Source organism: Kogia breviceps, chromosome 4 (genome assembly GCF_026419965.1).
Source record: "Kogia breviceps isolate mKogBre1 chromosome 4, mKogBre1 haplotype 1, whole genome shotgun sequence".
NCBI lineage: Eukaryota > Metazoa > Chordata > Mammalia > Artiodactyla > Physeteridae > Kogia > Kogia breviceps.
The window spans coordinates 94,567,097-94,590,951 of record NC_081313.1 but is presented as its reverse complement, the minus strand read 5'-3'; the positions used below and the strand labels follow the sequence as shown (position 1 = coordinate 94,590,951).

Genomic DNA, 23,855 nt, shown 5'->3' with positions numbered 1-23,855 from the left:
GCCTCTCGGCCCAGGCGCCGTCGAGGCCTAGGTGACGCCTTGCGAGCTTCCACGTACACACTCCAACGTCTCCCCCCGCGGCCGGGGGAGAGCACATCCGGGTCGCTGGAGCAGGTGCCTCAGGCCCCGCCTCTTTCCCCAGTCTCTTGTTCCCGCTTCCGGCTATCTCAAGTCTTTTCCGCTCGTTTTCTGCCGTCTTTATCTCCGCTCCACAGCTCGTTCTGGCGTCTAGGCCCTGGTCCCTCCGCACCCGTACCCCGTGACCAGCGACTCGCTGCGCATCTCGAATCTCTCGGGGCTCGAAGCAACTCAGCGGTGCGTCTTCGCGGTGCCGTTTGGGGTGAGGCCTGCCGCGCGCCGTGAGACCGTGCAGACCTGACCCCGCGTCTCCCCGCAGCTCGGTTGAGGCCGCTGCCGCCGCTTCGGGATGCCCCGGCTGGGGTCCGCGCAGCGCTGGGCTGCCGCCGCGGGCCGTTGGGGCTGTAGGCTGCTCGCGCTGCTGCTGTTGCTGGTGCCGGGGCCCTGCGGCGCCTCTGAGATCACGTTCGAGCTGCCCGACAATGCCAAGCAGTGTTTCTACGAGGACATCACGCAGGGCACCAAGTGCACTCTCGAGTTCCAGGTACTACGCGCTCAGGCGGTCGCGGGCCCCAGCTCGCGGTTCCAGGGTCGAGGCTGTTTTCTCATTCTTTGGCTGATTCACGAATCACATCTAGGTAGCTGATGCAGGCCATTTGGCTTTCCTGTCCGAAGCCTTGCGCATTAGACATTTAAGACCAGATGTTAAGGTATATAAATTCCAGAAATGCTTCCTGTGGCTGTGATTTTTTTCCGTCTTTTCTCTAATGTCCTTCATTTTGAACTTTCTTCTTTAAGAGTTTCCTTTAAAAAAAAAAAAGTATTCCTGCTCCATAGTGCCCAACGTCAGTCCGCCACTGTCTAATCCGCACCTCCACTTTAATCAGATTTCAAGTGCTGCCGGTATCTAACTCCATTGCTTTTCAGTTTTTCCATCGATATTAGGATTATTGGTCAATGTGGTCCATGTCGTTGGAAGAGCTCTATTCCAGACCAGATGACCATCTGCTGCCAAAGGGTTTGTAGAAGGAATTGGCTGTGATAAATGAGAGGCCTCTTTTCATTTGGGGGATTATATAAAAGTGCCTATTTAACAGAACGTAGTTTCTTAAATTGGTTAGAACAGTCTTTACTATTTCTTTTTTTGTTGGTAGACTTAACATGTTTGAACAGCTGTTGAGTACTAGGTGCTGGTGATAGAGAAGTGAACAAAATAGATAGGGTCGCTGCCATCATTCTTGATTCCCTACCCATCCTACGGTTCTTTTCTTAATTAGTACCTGTTCATTCATCAGAACTGTGCTTTAAGAGCAGAGAATAGGTGATATACAGTCTGGTCATTGGAATCTGTGAAGGCTTCCTTTAGGAAGTGATTTGATGCTGAACTGTAAAAGATGAGTTGTAAATGCTTTGGTGAGAGCGAAGAGGGAATGGCCTTTGCAAGCTCACTGACTGGGAATTTGAAGAACACAGAGAGGTCCACTATAGCTGGGAATAAGGAGCCAGAAGAAGGGAGGTCAGCAGGGGCCAGACCATGTAATACCCAGCTGGCCGGGTTTTTAGTTTTAGTTTTAGGATTTTAGTTTTTCCTAAGAGTATGAGAAGCCATCATAGGGTTGTAAGCAGTGCAGTGACAAGTTCTAAGTATTCTTGGTAGCTGTACGGATATTAACTTGTGCAGGTAGAGAAGGTATTATGGAGTGTTGCCAAGTAGATGTAGAAGACTGATTAGGAGGCTATTGTAGTGGTCCAGGCTGAGACTAGTGTGGTAGCACTGGGGAAGGAGAAAAGGGAAAGGATGGGAGATACTTTGTAGGTAAAAGCAACAGAACTTGGTGAAGATTTGGCTACAGTGAGTGAAGGAGGGAGGCCAAGGATTACTCTTAAGCTTGCTTAACTTCATGGGTTAGGACCAGGGGGCAGAAAAGACGATAGCAAGAATTGTAATATAAAGTGTCAGTGAAAATTTTATTTGAATTTAGCAAACATTTCTTGACTTCTACGTGCAGATGCTGTGCTTGTTGGTGAGAGTACTACTCTTGCAGGCTAAAAAATTAGCGTTTATTATGGGGCAGACAGTATAGCAAGCATTTCAGGTGTATTACTTAATTCTCAGGACAACTCGATATGAGATGGGTTTATTAGAGAGTTTTTATTATTTTTTTACTGATGAAGAAACTGAGGCTTCGTTAAGTTGAGACCTAGGGTTACAAAATATAACAGGTAGCAGAATCAGTATTCAGTTCCAGGTTAAGTTTTTTTTTTTAACATCTTTATTGGAGTATAATTGCTTTACAATATGGGGATACATATATCCCCATATCTCTTCCCTCTTGCGTCTCCCTCCCTCCCAGGTTAAGCTCTTAACCACTTTATTTTACTGCCTCCCAGACAAGGCTGAACTTGACCTCTGGGACCTTACATAGACGCATAGTCGTGTAATATTAAATGCAATAATGAAAGTACAAACTAGGTATAGTGCTGGCTGAAGACGGAGGATCATCAGGGGTTATTTAGCTGAGGGTCTGATGTATGAGCTGAGTCTAGAGGGATAAACAGAAGTTACAGGGTGGCAGAGGGGGGAGGGTCTTCCTCAGCAGATATGTTATGTTTGTGAGACTTAATTCCAGCAAGCCTGAAAATTAACCTGAGTCGGCACTGAAAATACTGAATCATAGTGTTGCTTTGTAACTGTGGGTCTGAGGGCTTTAGGGGAGAGGTTTGTGCCAGTTTGTCAGCATTGTTCATTGATGACAGTGAGATTGATGATTTGTACCTGGTCTCAGTGAGACCCCCAGAGAGTCTGCTACTGAGAGTAGTTACACGGCAGAAATATGCTTATGTGAAAAGGAAAATATTTAAAAAACCAGTCAAGACTCTACTTTGGGCTCACTGATTCCAAGGTGTTCCTTGCACACTTGGGTGGTTCCTGATCTGAGAGGGTATATTTCTGGCCACATCCCTCACAGAGGGAGAACAAAGGAGCCCATACCCGATCTCTTCTGTCCTCTTGCTGTAAGACAGCTTTTGGCTGTGATGTTTTATATTGTATTCTTTCCCTCTCATAAACTGTAGATTTATAAGCATAGTCATTTTGAGTCCTGTGATTCTTCTTCAGCAAACAAACCCCGTGTAATTTGTCACTATTAGTGCAGATGTAGAGCAGAGACTTGTTCAGAGAATTTCTGGCATTCTGGTACTTTTGGAACATAGAGTGAGAAAGGGTGTAGAAGGTGCGGAGACTTCCTTGAGGAGGTACAGGGGTGTGGTATGCTGTTGTTAACAGGTTTGGATTTTTCTGTAGGCCACAGGAATTATCAAAAGGTTTTGAGACATGTGGGGAGGGAGGTGTTACTGTCATCTAGTGGTTAGAGACTGGAGGTGCTGCTAAATATGCTATAGTGCGCAGGGCAACACAGCCCCCTGAAAGAGACTTACCCAGCCCCAGATAATCTAATAACTGAGGTTAAGAAACCCTGGATTAGAGGGAGGAGAGATTGGATTATGGGAAGACCTTTTAGGAAGTTGAGCCAATAGTCCCGTCTGGATTGTGGATTGGGAATGGAAGAGATGGGGTGAATTTGAGAGAGGCAATAATATCGAGAGGTTTCTGTGACTAACTGGACAGGTAGACACATAATTTGAGATGACCCCCAGTTTCTTTCTTACGTGACCAGATAGGTTTTAAGGGCTATTTTTAACTGAAGTAAGATTATTTGTTTTAAAGTTTGATAGAAGAAAAGTGGCATGATAATCAGTTCTGGTTCTTTATTTTGTTTGTATGTATGTTTTGATTATTCAAAGTACTATGGTTAAGTATGAATAATTGGGTATATAAAATGAAGTCATTATTTCACCTAGAAGAAAGGTTGTTGACTTTTGGTGGGGAGGGGTAAATGCCCAATTGATAAGACACTGTTTTTATGTCAGACGTTATATCTGTATGTTACTATTTGCGTATTTTACAGTTTCCTAAGTGCCTAGTTATATTTCATTTAATTATCAAAATGATCTTTTAACATAGTTCAGTTATTTATCGTATTTCTTTAGTGACAAAAGGTCATATAAATAATCAGTCTTCTCTGAAGTCCAAAGTTTGATCTCTGTGTTACACAAATGTAGAATGTCAATATTATGCTAACCCAGAGGGTTCAAGCTTGAAAATATCTCATGGTGGTTGGAAACCCCCAAACCCAATGTCTCTTCCTCATTACCTCAGGTGGATACAGGCACCCTATGTTTCTTCTCCTGTCTCCTCTCCCTCTTTTTCCCAGTCAGTGTTTTCTCATATAAGGAGTTTTTTCTCCTCTTTAATCCTTTTCCTTCTTCCTCTCTTATGCTTGCCAAGTAATCTCAGGAAAAATGTCTGCCTCTTCTCTTCATTTACATAACTCAGATGGCTCAGATTGTAACTGATTAAGCATAAGCCTTTGACAATAGCTCCCAAATCCTCTTCAGAAGCTTTTCACCTACCCCTGGCTTTCCTTTCATATGCTTTCACTTAAACACAGACTGTGCAGATGAACAAAACATTTATCTGCTTTTGTGTTGTTCTGTTTTGGTTTTGCTTTAATCACAGGGGTTAAAACAGTGTAGTTTAATCATTTATGTTTCTTTTGGAAACAAGTTTGTAAATAATGATATACTCTTGGAACCGGCCACAAGTATATTCTGTTCAAAATGTAATTCAAAACAGAGTATGTATCAAATTCCATGTAACTGACCTATAAAAAACACTTAAGAAACACAGTCTGTTTGTAATTTGGCAGTAAAATGAGTTTAAGTTCTATAAAAGAAGTATGCATGGGGTGTTAGGCTAAGGACTGACCTACTTAAGTGCCTCACTGTACTACTGAGAGTGCTTGGATGATGCTAATAGGAAACTAGATGAAAAAAATTGGGGAAGGAAAATATTACATGGCAGTAAGCTTAAGGGTCAAGAGTATGAATTTGGCATTCAGCCTCTTACTAGGTGAAAAATCTTGGGTAGGTTACGTATTTTAATTCAGTTTCTCAGTTTGTCAAATTGAGGGAAAAATACTGTGTTGTAGGGTTGTTGGGAGAATTAAGTGATGTAAGAGGCCTATAGTAACTAGAACAGTTGTCTGGCTTGTTGGTTAGTTCCCTCTCTCCTGTCATGAGGACATTTGTTCAGTTTCTGTAAAGCTTTAGTTGAACTGAAATCTGCCTCCCAAGTTCCATCCACTGGTAGACATCAAGAAATGAAAAATTGCCTGTGAATGGTAAAAAACCTTATAGCCATTTTAACAGGAAACCTGGTTGATTTCTCAAACTTGTTAGTTGCAGTGATCTCTTCATTTTTTGTTTGTTTTTTTCTCTTTTGTAGGTGATTACTGGTGGTCACTATGATGTAGATTGTCGATTAGAAGATCCTGATGGTAATGTGTTATACAAAGAGATGAAGAAACAATATGATAGTTTTACCTTCACAGCCTCCAAAAATGGGACATACAAATTTTGCTTCAGCAATGAATTTTCTACTTTCACACATAAAACCGTGTATTTTGATTTTCAAGTTGGAGAAGACCCACCTTTGTTTCCTAGTGAGAACCGAGTCAGTGCTCTTACCCAGGTAATAAAAAGTCCGTAACACAACACTGATATGTTTAAAGGGAAAAAAAGCATAGTTTAATATCCATTAACTCATTGATGGAACACAGAATTTTGTGACTTTAACACAATCTTAACCTGTAAGAGTTAAAAAGTATCTTAACTCTTACAGTAGATTAGGCATTTCACAGAGAACTTCAGACTTCTTTAGTGAAGACCAGTGTTTAAGGATTTTATGAAAAGAAAATAGACATTAACATAGGGGGATCACTTAGGTAGAAACATCAATAGTAAAGGAAGCTTAAAAGTCTAAACAGTACTCCAGCATTATGAAGCATTTTCTATAATTCATGGAGGAATGTTGCTACCATAACTTAGCAGGTTGGTATAACTGGGAGCAAAAATGATGCCTTAATTAATATATATATACTTTTATACCAGTATTGAGTGTTACTCAAACTGCTGTTACATTAACTTTTGCTGTAAGTGAAGGTAAAGTAGTAAAGATTAATAGTAAGTCATCTAACAAAAACAGTTAAGGTAGCTAAATTGGATTTTATTTTGAAGAATAGCTTAATGAGGGAAAGATAGCAAAAGAAATTTAGAGTCAGTGAACAAATACTGCTCAGGTGATGAGAAGGGCTGTTTTATTTCTAGTTCAGATACATTTTGAGCTTAGAGTATGTGTAAAAGATAGTTTGGTATTCAAAGGAATTATTTATCACCTTCTTGTTGAAAACTTAAATTGGATTTCATTGTTTCCAGGTTCTAGGTAGTCTCTTGGCCAAAATCATGTAGTGATAGAGGCAATTTTTAAGAATGTGTAAGAGCCTTAATTCATAAACCTATTGTAAGCATTAATAAGATGTGTTCAAATGTTCTTCTTTTTAGAAATGTTCTCTTTATTTTAGCATCATGTGTGAACAGCACTTTGTAAAAAGATTTTTCTTTGGGGCCATTGTTTATAACTTAACCTTCATAAATCTTAATTTGTAAAATAAGATAGTTTGCTTTCAAAACCTAAGCAGGGACTTCCCTGGTGGTCCAGTGGGTAAGACTCTATGCTCCCAATGCAGAGGGCCTGGGTTCAACCCCTGGTCAGGAAACTAGATCCTGCATGCATGCCACAACTAAGAGTTTGCATGCCGCAACTGAGGAGCCCTCATGCCTCAACTTAGAAGCCCGCATGCCATGTCATAACTAAGAAGTCCACATACCGCAACTAAAAAAGATCCCACGTGTCGCAACAAGGATCACACGTGCCACAACTGAGACCTGGTGTAGCCAAGATAGATAGATAGATAAAATACTTTTAGGACCAGTTAACCTCCTTTATTTGTATCACATTTTATTCTGTTCTTTTTTAAAATTGTTGTGTTAATTTCTGCTGTATAATGAAGTGAATCAGCTGTACGTATGTGTATGTGTATATATATATATATATATATATATATATATATATATATATATCCCCTCCTCTTGAACCTCCCTCCCATACCCCTCATCCCTTCTAGGTCATCACAGAGCAGCAAGTTGAGCTCCCTGTGCTCTACCATAGATTCCCACTAGCTATCTGTTTTACACATGGTAATGTATTTATGTCAAACCTAATCTCCCAGTTCATCCCCTGCTAACCCCCCCAGCCGTGTCCACATCTCTGTTCTCTACGTCTGCATCTCTATTCCTGCCCTAGAAATAGGTTCATCTGTCCCATTTTTCTAGATTCCACATATATGCATGGAATATATCGATGAATATACAATATTTATTTTTCTCTTTCTGACTGACTTCACTCTGTATGACAGACTCCAGGGCCATCCATATCTACAGATCGTCCGATTTCGTTCCTTTTTATGGCTGAGTAATATTCCATTATATATATGTACCACATCTTCTTTATCCATTCATCTTGTCATTGGACATTTAGGTTGTCTCCATGACCTGGCTGTTGTAAATAGCGCTGCAGTGAACATTGGAGTACATGTGTGTCTTTTTGAGTTATGGTTTTCCCAGGGTATATGCCCAGTAGTGGGATTGCTGGGTCATATGGTAGTTCTATTTTTAGCTTTATAAGGAACCTCCATACTGTTCTGCATAGTGGCTCTATCAGTTTACATTCCCACCAGCAGTGTAAGAGGGTTTCCCTTTTCTCCACACCCTCTCCAGCATTTATTGTCTGTAGATTTTTTTTTTTTTTTTTTTTTTTTTTGCGGTATGCGGGCCTCTCACTGTTGTGGCCTCTCCCATTGTGGAGCACAGGCTCCAGACGCGTAGGTCCAGCGGCCACGGCTCATGGGCCCAGCCGCTCCGTGGCATGTGGGATCTTCCCGGACTGGGGCACGAACCCGTGTCCCCTGCATCAGCAGGTGGACTCTCAACCACTGCGCCACCACGGAAGCCCTGTAGATTTTTTGATGATGCCCATTCTGACCAGTGTGAGGTGATACCTCATTGTAGTTGATTTGCATTTCTCTAATGATTAGTGATGTTGAGCATCCTTTCACGTGTTTGTTGGCCATCTGTATATCTTCTTTGGAGAAATGTCTGTTTAGGTCTTCTGCCCATTTTTGGATTGGGTTGTTTGTTTTTTGATATCGAGCTGCATGAGCTGCTTGTGTATTTTGGAGATTAATTCTTTGTCAGTTGCTTTGTTGGCAAATATTTTCTCCCATTCTGAGGGTTGTGTTTTCATCTTGTTTATGGTTTCCTTTGCTGTGCAAAAGCTTTTAAGTTTCATTAGGTCCCATTTGTTTATCTTTGGTTTTATTTCCATTTCTCTAGATGGTGGGTCAAAAAGGATGTTGCTGTGATTTATGTCATAGAGTGTTCTGCCTATGTTTTCCTCTAAGCGTTTTATACTGTCTGGCCTTACGTTTAGCCCTTTAATCCATTTTGAGTTTATTTTTGTGTTTGGTCTTAGGAAGTGTTCTAATTTCATTCGTTTACATGGAGCTGTCCGGTTTTCCCCGCACCACTTATTGAACAGGAGGTCTTTTCTCCATTGTATATCCTTGCCTCCTTTATCAAAGACAGGGTAACCATATGTGCATGGGTTTATCTCTGGGCTTTCTATCCTGTTCCTTTGATCTGTATTTCTGTTTTTGTGCCAGTACCATACTGTCTTGATTACTGTAGCTTTATAGTATAGTTTGAAGTCAGTGAGCCTGATTCCTCCAGCTCCAATTTTCTTTTTCAAGATTGCTTTGGCTGTCTGAGGTCTTTTGTGTTTCCATACAAATTGTGAAATTTTTTGTTCTAGTTCTATGAAAAATACCATTGGTACTTTGATAGGGATTACATTGAATCTGTAGATTGCTTTAGGTAATATGGTCATTTTCACAGTATGGATTCTTCCAATCCAAGAACATGGTATACCTTTCCACCTGTTTGTATCGCCTTTAATTTCTTTCATCAGTGTCTTATAGTTTTCTGCATACAGCTCTTTTGTCTCCTTAGGTAGGTTTATTCCTAGGTATTTTATTCTTTTTGTTGCAATGGTAAATGTGAGTGTTTCCTTAATTTCTCTTTCAGATTTTTCGTCACTAGTGTATAAGAATGCAAGAAATTTCTGTGCATTAATTTTGTATCTTGCTACTTTACCAGATTCATTGATTAGTTCTAGTAGTTTTGTGGTAGCATCTTTAGGATTCTCTGTGTATAGTATCATGTCATCTGCAAACAGTGACAGTTTCACTTCTTTTCTGATTTAGATTCCTTTTATTTCTTTTTCTTCTCTGATTGCTGTGGCTAAAACTTCCAAAACTATATTGAATAATGGTGGTGAGATTGGGCAACCTTGTCTTGTTCCTGATCTTAGAGGAAATGGTTTCAGTTTTTTAACATTGAGAACGATGTTGGCTGTGGGTTTGTCATATATGGCCTTTATTATGTTGAGGTAGGTTCCCTCTGTGCCCACTTTCTGGAGAGTTTGTATCATAAATGGGTGTTGAATTTTGTTGAAACATTTTTGTGCATCTATTGAGATTATCATATGGTTTTTATTCTTCAATTTGTTAATATGGTGTATCACATTGATTGATTTGTGTATACTGAAGAATCCTTGTGTTTCTGGGATAAATTCCACTTGATCATTTTGTATGATCCTTTTAATGTGCTGTTGGATTCTGTTTGCTACTATTTTGTTGAGGATTTTTGCATCTATGTTCGTCAGTGATATTGGTCTGTAGTTTTCTTTTTTGTGTGACATCTTTGTCTGGTTTTTGTATCGGGGTGATGGTGGCCTCGTAGAATGAGTTTGGGAGTATTTCTACCTCTGCTATATTTTGGAAGAGTTTTAGAAGGACAGGTGTTAGCTCTTCTCTAAATGTTTGATAGAATTCACATGTGAAGCCATTTGGTCCTGGACTTTTGTTTGTTGGAAGATTTTTAATCACAGTTTAAATTTCAGTGCTTGTGATTGGTCTGTTGATATTTTCTATTTCTTCCTGGTTCAGTCTTGGAAGGTTGTATTTTTCTAAGAATTTGTCCATTTCTTCCAGGTTATCCATTTTATTGGCATATAGTTGTAGTCTCTCACAATCCTTTGTGTTTCTGCAGTCAGTTGTTACTTCTCCTTTTTTCATTTCTCATTCTGTTGATTTGAGCCTTCTCCCTTTTTTTCTTGATGAGTCTGGCTAATGGTTTATCAATTTTGTTTATCTTCTCAGAGAACCAGCTTTTACTATTATTGATCTTTGCTATTGTTTCCTTCATTTCTTTTTCATTTATTTCTGATCTTTATGATTTCTTCTGCTAACTCCGGGGGTTTTTTGTTCTTCTTTCTCTAACTGCCTTAGGTGTAAGGTTAGGTTGTTTATTTGAGTTGTTTCTTGTTTCTTGAGGTAGGATTGTATTGCTATAAACTTCCCTCTTAGAACTGCTTTTGCTGCATCCCATAGGTTTTGGGTCATTGTGTTTTCATTGTCATTTGTTTCTAGGTATTTTTTGATTACCTCTTTGATTTCTTCAGTGATCTCTTGGTTATTTAGTAGTGTATTGTTTAACCTCCATGTGTTTGTACTTTTTACAGTTTTTGTCCTGTAATTGATATGTAGTCTCATAGCGTTGTGGTCGGAAAAGATATTTGATATGATTTCAATTTTCTTAAATTTACCAAGTCCTGATTTGTGACCCAAGATGATATCTCTCCTGGAGAATGTTCCATGAACACTTAGAAGAAAGTATATTCTGTCATTTTGGATGGAATGTCCTATAAATGTCAGTTATGTCCATGTAGTCTAATGTTTCATTTAAAGCTGTGTTTCCTTGTTTATTTTCATTTTGGATGATCTGTCCATTGGTGAAAGTAGGGTGTAAAGTCCCCTACTATTATTTTAGTAGTTACAATAATTTGTAGTTACTGTCGATTTGTAGTTACTGTCAATTTTCCCTTTTATGGCTGTTAGCATTTGCTTTATGTATTGAGGTGCTCTTATGTTGGGTGCATAAATGTTTATACAGTTGTTATATCTTCTTCTTGGATTGATCCCTTGATCGTTACGTAGTGTCCTTCTTTGTCTCTTGTAATAGTCTTTATTTTAAAGTCTATTTTGTCTGATGTGAGAATTGCTAGTCCACCTTTCTTTTGATTTCCATTTGTTTGGAATATCTTTTTCCATCCCCTCACTTTCAGTCTGTATGTGTCCCTAGGTCTGAAGTGGGTCTCTTGTAGACAGCATATATACGGCTTTTGTTTTTGTGTCCATTCAGCCAGTCTGTGTCTTTTGGTTGGGGCATTTAATGCATTTACATTTAAGGTAATTATCGATATGTATGTTCCTATTGTCATTTTCTTGATTGTTTTGGGTTTGTTTTTGTAGGTCTTTTCCTTCTCTTGTGTTGCCTGCCTAGAGAACTTCCTTTAGCATTTGTTGTAAAGCTGGTTTGGTGGTGCTGAATTCTCTTAACTTTTGCTTGTCTGTAAAGGTTTTAATTTCTCTGTCGAATCTGAATTAGATCCTTGCTGGGTAGTGTAATCTTGGTTGTAGGTTTTTCCCTTTCATCACTTTAAATATGTCCTGCCACTCCCTTCTGGCTTGCAGAGTTTGTGCTGAAAGATCAGCTGTTAATTTATGGGGAGTCCCTTGTATGTTACTTGTTGCTTTTCCCTTGCTGCTTTTAATAATTTTTCTTTGTATTTAATTTTCGTTAGTTGGATTAATATATGTCTTGGCGTGTTTCTCCTTGGATTTATCCTGTACGGGACTCTCTGTGCTTCCTGGACTTGTTTGACTATTTCCTTTCCAATGTTAGGGAAGTTTTCGACTGTAATTGCTTCAAATATTTTCTCAGACTCTTTCTTTTTCTCTTCTTCTTCTGGGACCCCTGTAATTCGAATGTTGGTGTGCTTAATGTTATCCCAGAGGTCTCTGAGACTGTCCTCAATTCTTTTCATTCTTTTTTCTTTATTCTGCTCTGTGGCCATTACTTCCACTATTTTATCTTCCAGGTCACTTATCCGTTCCTTCTGCCTCAGTTATTCTGCTATTGATTCCTTCTAGAATATTTTAAATTTCATTTATTGTGTTCTTCAGCATTGTTTGCTTGCTCTTTAGTTCTTCTAGGTCCTCATTAAACGTTTCTTATATTTTCTCCATTCTATTGCCAAGATTTTGGATCATCTTTACTATCATTACTCTGAATTCTTTTTCAGATAGACTGCCTATTTCCTCTTCATTTGTATGGTCTGGTGGGTTTTTACCTTGCTCCTTTATCTGCTGTGTGTTTCTCTGTCTTCTCATTTTATTTAACTTAGTGTGTTTGGGGTCTCCTTTTCACAGGCTGCAGGTCCATAGTTCCCGTTATTTTTGGTGTCTGCCCACAGTGGGTGAGATTGGTTCAGTGGCTTGGGTAGACTCCCTGGTGGAGGAGGGGAGTGGTGCATGTGCTCTGGCGGGTGGGGCTGGATCTTTTGGTGGGCAGGGCTGTGTCCAGTGGTATGTTTTGGCGTGTCTGTGAACTTAGTATGACTTTAGTCAGCTTCTCTGCTAATGGGTGGGTTTGTGTTCCTGTCTTGCTAGTTGTTTGGCATGGGGTATACAGCACTGGAGCTTGCTGGCCGTTGGGTGGAGCTGGGTCTTAGTGTTGAGATGGACATCTCTGGGAGAGCTCTCGCTGATTGGTATTACGTGGGGCTAGGAGGTCTCTAGTGGCCCAGTGTCCTGGAATTGGCTCTACCACCTCAGAGGCTCAGGCCTGACACCTGGCCAGAGCACCAAGACCCTGGCAGCCACACAGCTCGGGAGAAAAGGAAGAGAGAAAAACCTAACAGGTAGAACCTCAAACCAAATAATAAAAGCAAACCTAAATAGACAAAGTCACACAAAGAAGCATATACATACACCCTCACAAAAAGAAAAAAATGAATAAAAATAAATTTAATTTAAAAAATTAATAACAATAAATAAAAGGAAGAGAGCAACCAAGCCAATAAACAGATCCAGCAATGATAACCAGCACTAAAACTATGATAAAGATAAAACCAAAAACAAATCAGACACAGAAAGCAAACCCCAAGTCTACAGTTGCTCCCAAAGTCCACCACCTCAATTTTGAGAACATTCATTGTCTATTCAAGTATTCCACAGATGCAGTGTACATCAAGTTGATTGTGGCGATTTAATCTGCTGCTCCTGAGGCTGCACGGAGAAATTTCTCTTTCTCTTCTTTGTTTGCACAGCTCCTGGGGTTCAGCTTTGGTTTTGGCCCCGCCTCTGTGTGTAGGTTGCCCTCCAGTGTCTATTTCCGCCCAGACAGGTCGGCGTTAAAGCAGCAGCTGATTAGGGCTGTCTTGCTCACTCAGGCTGGGGAGAGGGAGGGGTATGGTCGTCATAATTGGTTTGCTGGGCAAGCCTGCAGTGGTAGAGGCCAGTGTAACATTGCAGCTGCCTGAGGCAGGCTGTGTGTTCTCCCGGGGAAGTTGTCCCTGGATCACGGGACCCTGGCAGTGGCGGGCTGCATAGCCTCCCAAGAGGGGAGGTGTGGAGAGTGACCTGTGCTTGCACACAGGCTTCTTGGTGGCTGCAGCAGCACCCTTAGCGTCTCATGCCCATCTCTGGGGTCCAAGCTGATAGCCACGGCTCACGCCCGTCTCTGAAGCTCGTTTAGGCGGCACTCTGAATCCCCTCTCCTCACACACCCCAAAACAATGGTCTCTTGCCTCTCTGGCAGGTCCAGACCTTTTGCCGGACTCCCTCCCGGCTAGCTGTGGTGCACTAGCCCCCTTCAGGCTGTGTCCACACAGCCAACCCCAGTCCTCTCCCTGGGATCCGACCTCCGAAGCCTGAGCCTCAGCTCCCAGCCCCCACCCACCCCAGTGGGTGAGCAGACAAGCCTCTCAGGCTGGTGAGTGCTGGTCAGCACCTATCCTCTGTGTGGGAATCTCTCCGCTTTGGCCTTTGCACCCCTGTTGCTGCGCTCTCCTCCATGGCTCTGAAGCTTCCCTCTGCGCTGTCCCCACCAGTGAAGGGGCTTCTAGTGTGTGGAAACTTTTCCTCCTTCACAGCTCCCTCCCAGAGGTGCAGGTCCCATCCCTATTCTTTTGTTTCTGTTTTTTCTTTTTTCTTTCGCCATACCCAGGTAGGTGGGGAGTTTCTTGTCTTTTGGGAAGTCTGAGGTCTTCTGCAGGCATTCAGTAGGTGTTCTGTAGGAGTTGTTCCACATGTAGACGTATTTCTGACTTATTTGTGGGGAGGAAGGTGATCTCCGCATCTTACTCCTCTGCCATCTTGTAGATCTCCTCATTCCAAGATCTTTTGTTCCTTACCTCACCAGGATACTGGGCACCGATGTCAACATACTTAACATCTAATTCCACTGTTAAAGCAGCAAAGAAAACACTGTTTCTTCTGCGGAGTCCGTAGCACAGGACAGAAGAGCTGCTGCAGGCCCAGCGCGAGTGGCAGTGAGGGGCGCCAGTCTTCATCGCTCATACTTTTTAAAGGAACTTTTAGTGAAATATTTTTATAACTATTCCTTTCATACTTACTCTGGTAGAACTTTATTAAGTGTTTAAATTATTTTCTAATCTCTATTATTAAAATTACAACAAACAAAAATTGAAAAACAAACTAATACATGGTTTGTGATGTAAAATAAGTATAATAAAGCATATATTTCATCATCAGAATTAAGTTTTCAGCGGTAGAAAAACATTAAACTGGTATACAACAAAAAAAATTACTCAACCTATCTCAAAGCAGATAGTGTAATTTAGAAAAAGCTATGGTGTCATCAGATGAAAGGCCTACAAACTCATTACACAGTGAAAATGAAACTTATGTCCTATTGAGAACATATTTATTAGTTTTGTTGACTGGAACGAGGAAAACGACTTATTTAGCAAAGTGGTAAACGTGAAAAAAAAAAATTCCTACTCTGACCTATCACTCTTCAGTTTCAACTGCTTTTAAGATAGTTGAAATAACTTTGACTAACAATATACTTTTTATGCCATATTTCATTTGTTTTTGTATATATTTGGACTTTGATTCATATAATTGGTCAAATTTACTGACCTGCCATTCCCTTCCTCCTAATTCTTCCTCTTTAACAAACCTGGCCTTGAAATTCGGTTGCTCCCAACCTTAACTGCTTAGTATTTCTCCTACTGTTAGCTTCATGTTCCATCTGCCACCTTAACAGATGCCACAGTTGGGACGTTCCAGTTTGGGGCAAGCAGCTGCTTCATGGGATCTCTAGCCTTACCAGTCATCCTATGTGAGAATGCATAGAAGCGTTGCTTTGCCAGGACCATTGACACGAATGAGTGAATGAATGAGTGCCAGTTTAGTAGAATGTTAGTCAGATGAGGAATTGAGATCAAATTAAAAGCAAAGATGAATATGCTAGATGGATTGTACAGAAAGTATTACAACATACTAACTGAAAATCTTTCTCTTTAGATGGAATCTGCCTGTGTTTCAATTCACGAAGCTCTGAAATCTGTCATTGACTATCAGACTCATTTCCGTTTGAGAGAGGCTCAAGGCCGAAGCCGAGCTGAGGATCTAAATACAAGAGTGGCCTATTGGTCAGTAGGAGAAGCCCTCATTCTTCTGGTGGTTAGCATAGGGCAGGTATTTCTTCTGAAAAGCTTTTTCTCAGATAAAAGAACCACGACAACTCGTGTTGGATCGTAACTACGTTTTGAGAATTGATCCACCATTGCCGCTGTAATATTGCTGTCTTCTAATTAATTTTAGGTACCGAAGAACTTAATATTGGCAACATTTTTAGAATCTTACTCATACACTTGTTGTGGAGGGATGTACGATGCATATCCCCAAGCTGTGGAAAGGACACCTTTTTTTATTTGTAAAGGTAGAAAAACTTTGGGACTTATTTTGGGCTATTCATAAATATTCAACACAATGATCTACTCTTTTCTTGGTTGTTTCTATCTGCTCTTCGCACACTAAAGTATTTTGATTTGGTATTTTGGTTCCTTTTAGCCATTTAAAAATACTTGTAAGTAGTGGAGATTTTTAAAACCTTCAATTTAATGTCTACATGTGTTGTGGAGGAAGAGAATTACCTTTCAGTTGTTTATAGGAAATAAAGTTTTGTTTTTAAGAAAACCATATGTGATTAGCTGTAGCCCAAGCCCTATTCTGCACTGTTTAATTTTATGAGGAAAAAAATCTACCATAGAAATGTTAGTTAATAATTGATATAATTTTAAATTGATACATCATGTTTAATTTATTTCTCAGTAGTTTGGAAAATGTTTTTATTGTTTGGGTTTATTCTGTGATCTGTAACCAGATATGTTATTTTTTTCATAAAGACATTTTTACCACACAGAAAATAGTATGTTTCAATAACATAATAGAGTTTACACAGGCCTTAAAAGTCAGACTGTTGTAGCAGGTAGAATAATTACAGAATAATTTAAGACACTACAATGGGGGGCAAATGAAATGAGAAGACTTTTAGTGAGTTACCTGCACATATTACATTTTCAGTGCTTTTACAAAGAAAAAAGGTGATCTGTTTCATTTTAAACATTTGAATTGGCTAGTTCTTGCTCTTATGTGGCTTTAATGTCTGAGTCACTCCCAGCTTAAATTGAGAGTTGTAATATAGTATAAAAGTGCCATACATTTTATCCTAGTGGGTGTGATGCACTGAGAAGTTAGTTACTTTGGTTTTTTTCTTTCTTTTCTTTGTTTTTTTGTCTTGTACATGTAATTTGTACAATCTCTGGTTAGCAGCCCTAAAATTTAAAAATTTAGAATGCCGTGTGTGTTTCTTATTTGATAATCTTCATTGATAGTACTGCATTTAACGAGTATTAGTTCATTTTCTGTAGACTATAGGGTTTAGACTGTGTTTGTGTTTTATAGCTTGCATAGATTGAGCTGATTGAAATAAGATTCCAAGTATTCTAGACTAGAATACAAGATGATGCAAAATTGTGTTTAAAGCTTTTATGCTGTTAAAAAAAAAATTGCAACTGCTTTTTGCCATGCTTCTATCCCCCACCTAAAAGTGATGAGTGCTGAACGTGACTGTCATATTGTTAGGACTTTGATATGTGGTACCACAGAATACTGATTGGATAGCAGTTCTAGTCACTTACCACTACTGACTAGAAGTTAACTCTTAATTCTAAGCTGTCTTAAGATGCATATACACTGCTGCATGTAAGAGCAAAATGAATTCAGGTTGTCCTGCTTGCTAATTTCAAGTGCTACAGTGTAGCAAGGGATGAACATATTTTCAGACTTCTAATTCTAAAATTTTTGAAGACCAAATAGCTACTCCTTTAACAATATATACCAGTGGATTAAGAACTGAAGTTTAAGATTCTGCAGATTTATCTATTGGGGTTCTTGTATTGGAGTTGTCCTGTAGCTTTCTAAGTGTTCCTCTAGATTTGCAAATTTTAAACACTAATGTTAAAGTGATAAACATGGGAGTATGTTAAATGTCCTTTTCTGGTTGCCTGTCTGCTCTGTTGTATTCAGATAGTTACACCATAATTCAGCAGAGCTGTGTATCATCAGTGTGCCGAGTTTGGCATAGATGATGCAGTTATTTAATCTGTGCCTATCAAAACTTCATTTAAAGACTATTACCACAGATAACTTGGGGTGAAACTATTGAGATATATTAAAATTTTTAAAATCACCACTGTTAACCTGTTGTAGAAAATAGTACTGACTTAGTCTAGTCTGTTTGTAACTGGTTAAAGTTTGATGGCTTGCCTATACTCAACTAGGTATGTATACAAAAATTAGAAAATACATATCTACCTAGACATGAATATTAAGTAAGAACTTTTTTCTTCCTTCCCCTATATAATTTGTAGCTCATCTTTTTAATTTAATCCTTTCATAACTTGTTGCAACAGTTTGAATTTCCCAAATATTTACCTTTGGACATATGGCTCAGAATACATATTTAAACATCATTAGCTGTATATATTTTTAAAGTAGAATAAATAATGGAAAGGGACTTGATATACAAGTTTATACTAAAATTCCAACTGTGTGAAGATACATTTTAAGATATTACTTTGCTAATGATCTAAATATTCATTTTTTATTAAAGAAACAAATGGTTTGGGGTTCACAGCTCTCATCCTGGCTTGATGATAATCAACTTTGAAAACACAGTGGACTGAAAAGCAATTTTATTCTTTGAAAGATTTCATTTAAATCTCTGTACTATCCATTTTTGCTTCAGTTTGTAAATGTATAACATTTATGGTTAAATAGGACAAAGCAGACCCTATGACTATTGTTTTCAATAATTAAACAAATTGATATATAAATTATTCAAAGGGGTTTTCATTTACTTTTGAAAAGAAAAATTTCTCTAAATTAAAAATGTTGGTTCTGCAGGATTGCACCAATCAATTCTTGTAGAATAAAAAAATCTTTCAACAAACTGACTTCACTTATTTCTGTCAAGATTTAAATCTTTTTGAAGCTCCTTATCAGCTTGCAGCTTGGAGTACAGTTTTGTAGCAAGAGAGTGATAATTTATTTGATATTTCATTGGAACATCTCAGGGAGTGACCAAGAAAGAAAGTTAAAGAAGAGAAATACAACCTGTAAACACCTCACTTTTAACCTCTTCCTTTCCTTACTGAAAGTTTCGGTGAAAGGAAGTTAAGCCTTCAATTCCCTAAATAGCTCTCAGTTTTTAGGTAAATTAACCTTTGGTTGTATAATGCCAAGTTTTCTCAACTTTGTTCCCCCTTTATAATGTTACGGGGGACGTTCTGGTTCCTAGGCACAAGTACAAAAGTAGCAGAGAAATAACAATAATATGTTGGGCTGGCCAGAAAGTTCGTTTGGTTTTAAGTAAAAAGACATTTTTCATTTTCACCAGGAACTAAATTGAACAACGTATTCATTAACCAAATGAAATTTTTGGCCAGCCCAATGGGTTAACATTTTTTCAATGCTTTCCTTGTGCCAGCTGCTGTGATAAGTCTTCTGCTTGTATTGACACATTTCATCTTTGCAGTAATCCTATGAAGTAAGGATATTATTCCCATTTTACAGATGAGGAAAGGGAGGCCTTGAGAGGTTAAGAAACCTTACTAGATCACAGTTGGTAATTACCAAAAGCTGGAATATGAACCATGGCAGTCTGGCTCTAGACCCCCATTTCTTAACCACTATGCAGTAATTACCTACAAACACCACTTAAGGATAGATCTCCAAAGGCTTAGCAATCCTGATTTCAGTATACCTCAGTAGCAGTTCAGGGGCTTCCTGGTGGCTCAGTGGTTAAGAATCCGCCTCCCACATGCCTCAGAGCAACTAAGCCCGTGAGCCACAGCACCTGAGCTCAGGCGCCTAGAGCCCGTGCTCCGCAACGAGACACCACAATGAGAAGCCCGCGCACTGCAATGAAGACCTAACAGACAAAAATAAATAAATAAATAAATTTTTTAAATTAAAAAAATAGCTGTTCAGTGCTTTGGCTTTGGAGTCATAGTCAAGTTCAGATCATGGTCGAGTGACCTCACACAAATGATTTGAACTCAGCCTTTCTGTTTCTTTATTTATTACTAAGGTAATATCTACTATAATGAGAATATAATGAGATGTTCATAAAACACTTAGGGTCAGTGCCTATCATATACAAGCCCTTAATAAATAATAGCTATATTTTTGTCATTGGTCCAATTTAATCACTTGATCTTTCTTTAGTTCTTAAAGTTCTTACTGTAGCCTCAACTCATATGGGCTCTTAAATAGTATGTAACAAATATGAAAGTCTATCATGTACATAATACTGTGCTAGAAGTTTCAGAAATGAGTAAGATAATCTGACCTCCAGGAACATAATTGTCGGGGGAGACAGGATAGCTGTGTAAGAAACTAATGTTAAGCAAGTCACGAAGCAGAATGGACTTGAAGGTTCTAAGACTTTTATAGGATGCTAGAGGAGGAAGAAAATATTTAGATCAAAAGACTTGTTCCCCAAGGAATTTCACTTTGTCCTCTCCAGGTGTGGGGAGTGGTGCATAGTTGTCTAGCTAGGCCAGCAATTGAGTGAATTAATCTCTAATTCAGAGGTGTGGACTCCTCAGTACAGATCAGAAAACATGTTCTTTAACTTCATTACTAGTAAAGGTGATGTTTGATCTCCTGAATAACTTCATCTCAGTTGTTTCCAAATTCTGGAGGAAAATACAGGGATGTTATCCCTAAACCACCAAATATGCTATTTTTCAGTCTTCATTTCTCCATTTTATCCATAAGATAGCATCATTAGGATGATTACATTCCTTGCTGAAATCAACATATATTATTAGGCCTGGCATAATCTGTTTTTAGTGCTGGTAATTACTAGCGACTGCTACTACCTTACAAAGAGAAGACGACAACGCAAGAATTTGAGAAATAATGGTTCGAAGAGTAAAATCTGCCAATAATCCACCATCTGCTTTGATGCATTTGTTTTTCCATAGATAAATATATATTTTTAAAGAATTGGTATTGTTTATAACAAATTTGTAAACTTTTAAAAATTGTGAAATTTGTGATAATACAGAAGAGTATTAAACATGTACAGTTTAAAGAGAAATAAAATTATAAAGCACATACTCATAATAACCAATGCTCAGGTTAAGAAATGCAATATTGTCAGCACCATAAATGGCTCTATGTATCCTTTCCTGATCACATCCCTGAATTTCTTCCCTAGAGATAACCAATGTTCTGCTTGTAATGAAAATAATTTTTCTTTTTCTTTTTACCAGTTATGTATACTAGTTCTTCTCAAACTACTTTAAAAAATATTTCCAAGTAATCACAAACTCATAATTTTGTAAATACAAAATCATGTGCTTGAATGTTTTGATAATATCAAATTGCTATCAGCCTTTCCAAATGCTTACTTTGTATGCATGTTTACTCTCACTTTATGTACTTCTCTCTTCATCTGCCACTGACAGTTCAGTATGGTCATTGGACCATCCTTTGAATAGTACTGATGTTTACGTTCCTGAAAAATGTCCAAAAAAATCAGGCAAAAGTAAACCTGAATAAATAAAGTTTAATGGAATATTCTATTTAATGAATTAGGCAGTACATGTATTCTTTTGTGACTTTGTTTTGCTGTCATCCATGTTGATGCATATGGCTGTAGTTTTCATTACTGCATAGTAGTCCATCATATAAATATACCAAAGTTATGTGTCTTTTCTACTATGGTGGCATTTGGATTGTTCCAGGTTTTTTGCTGTTATAAACAAAGCCACTATGAACATTTTTATATATTATGTTCTGTTGCACATATGTATCATCCCTTGAAAGTACATCTAGGAGCGGAATTGTTTGCTGATAAGAGTTACGTATATCTTCATCTTTACTAGGTGACATCTAAAGCAATTGTATCAATCAGTGTTTTCACCAGTAACAATGGAAGTTCCAAATTCGTGTTGTCAGGCTTTAAAACTTAAAACTTCAGAAAATCTCCTGAGTTTGTAATGTCGTAAAAGCAACACTTAAGAATTTGAGAAATAACGGTTCACAGAATAAAATCCACCCGTAATTCCATTATGCATTTTGATGTGTTTCAGTTATTTTTGTAGATATATGTGTATATTTTTAAAGAAAATGCTATTATACCTCATTGCTGCTTACTTTGCTTTTCTATGAGGTTAATTTTTTTTTCCTCAGATTTATCTACCACTTGGATTTCCTCTTTTGTGAAGTCCTTGTTCACATTTTTTGCCCATTTAAAAAATAATTGGATGCTTTGGTTAAAAGGATTCCTTTATATATTCAGGAGATTAATCCTTTGGTTATAACTATTTCAAATATCTTCTCACAGTTTGTGTTTATCTTTCTGCTCCTAGTGAAATATCAGTCTTTTCCCATATTGTTGGTGTTTTATGTATTGTTAAAGAAATACTTCTCTATCCTGAGGTCATGAATATCTTCTCCTGTACTATGTTCTAAAATATGTATGATTTTGTCTTCTACTTGAATTTAGTTTTGTATATGTGATAAGGTAGGTGTCCAGGTTTCCACCCCCCCGCCCTTAAAAACTCATCTTTCTCTGTTGATTTGCCATGCCAAGTTTTTCACCTATTAAATGCCCACATTTACCTGAGTCTGTTTCTGGGCTCTCTGTTTTATTCCATTGATCAGTTTGTTCATACACCAGTAACATATTATCTTAATTACTAAAGCTTTTAAAATTCTTAATATTGGTAAAAGAAGTGTTTATACCTTGTTCAAGATTTTGGCTGTCATCTGTCCTTTGTATTTTTATACAAAGTTTAGAGTTAGCACAAGTTTCAACAGAACAAAATAAATCTGTTAGGATTTTGATTGGAATTGTATTTAGTGTGTGAACAATTTCCTCTTTATAATAGTGCATTTTCCATTGAATGAACCTATATTTCCATTGCTGTGGTCTTCCTTAAATCTTTTGATAAAGTTTTGTAATTTTCTTCATAGAAGTATTCTGTATATTTTTGTTAAATTAATCTTTTTAAAAATTTATTTATTTATTTATTTTTGGCTGTGTTGGGTCTTCGTTGCTGTGCGTGGGCTTTCTCTAGGTCAAATATAATTGACCTACAGCACTATGCCAATTCCTGGAACATAGTGATGCAGTATTTCTATACATTACAAAATGGTCACTATGATAAGTCTAGCTACCGTCTGTCACCATACAAAGATGTTATGTTATTATTGACTATATTCCCCATGCTATCCATTTCATCCCTGTGACTCATTTATCTTGTATGGGAGTTTGTACCTCTTAATTCCCCTCACCTATTTCACTCACCCCTCTCCCCTCTGGCAACAACATATTTGTTCTCTATCTATGACTTTCTGTTTTGTTATGGTTGTTCATTTTTTTGTTTTTTAGATTCCACATATAAGTGAAATAAATCATATAGTATTTGTCTTTCTCTGTCTGACTTCACTTAGCATAATGCCCTCTAGGTCCACCCAGTTGTTGCAAATGGCAAGATTTCATTCTTTTTTATGGCAGAGTAATATTCCATTGTGTATATACAAGAACCACTACTTCAGTTGTTTTTCTTGTTGTATATTTGTTGTCTGTTTCATTGATTTCAGGTTTTTATGATTTTCTTTTTCTCTAGGTTGAGTTGGTCATTATTTTTCTATATTCTTGTAGTGGATATTTAGTTCAGATTTTTAACTTTCCAGTCTAATGCATATCTAAAACTATAGATTTACCTCTTATTGTACTTTAGCTCCATGTTAATTTTCTGTGCTATATAACTAATTACCATAATCCTACCAGTTTTAAACAGCATACTTTTATAATGTCACAGTATCTATAGGTCAAGAGTCTTGGCACAGCTTAGCTAAGTCCTATGCTCAGGGTCTCACAAGGCTACAGTCAAGTAGTCACCTGAACTGCCTTCTTATCTGGAGCTTGGGGGTCCTCTTCCAAACTCATTAGGTTGTTGACAGAATTCAGCTCCTTGCAGCTGTAGAACTGAGGCCCTCAGCCACTGGAGGCTTCTCCTTTCCATAAGCATTTCACATCACGACTGTTTCTTCAAGACTAGCAGGAGGAAATATGTTGCTTTGAGTCTCTTCTTTCAGGGGAGGCCTGACAGGATTCACCTGATGAGATCAGAGGCCCTCACCCTTAAATAATCTCCCTTTTGATGAATTTAGAGTCAACTGAATAAGGACCTTAACTGCATCTTCAAAATCTTTTCACCTTTGCCATATTCTTTTGGTAAG

At 38.3% G+C, this 23,855-nt stretch overlaps 1 protein-coding gene across 1 annotated transcript; it reads left to right on the top strand.

The window, feature by feature from the left end:
* TMED7 (transmembrane p24 trafficking protein 7) lies at positions 1-22,228 on the top strand. The gene is made up of 3 exons (XM_059061896.2): positions 1-622; positions 5,426-5,671; positions 15,552-22,228. The coding sequence occupies exons 1-3, from the start codon at positions 428-430 to the stop codon at positions 15,786-15,788; spliced, it is 678 nt and encodes a 225-aa protein (XP_058917879.1). The 5' UTR covers positions 1-427; the 3' UTR covers positions 15,789-22,228.
* The last annotated feature ends 1,627 nt before the right edge of the window (positions 22,229-23,855 follow it).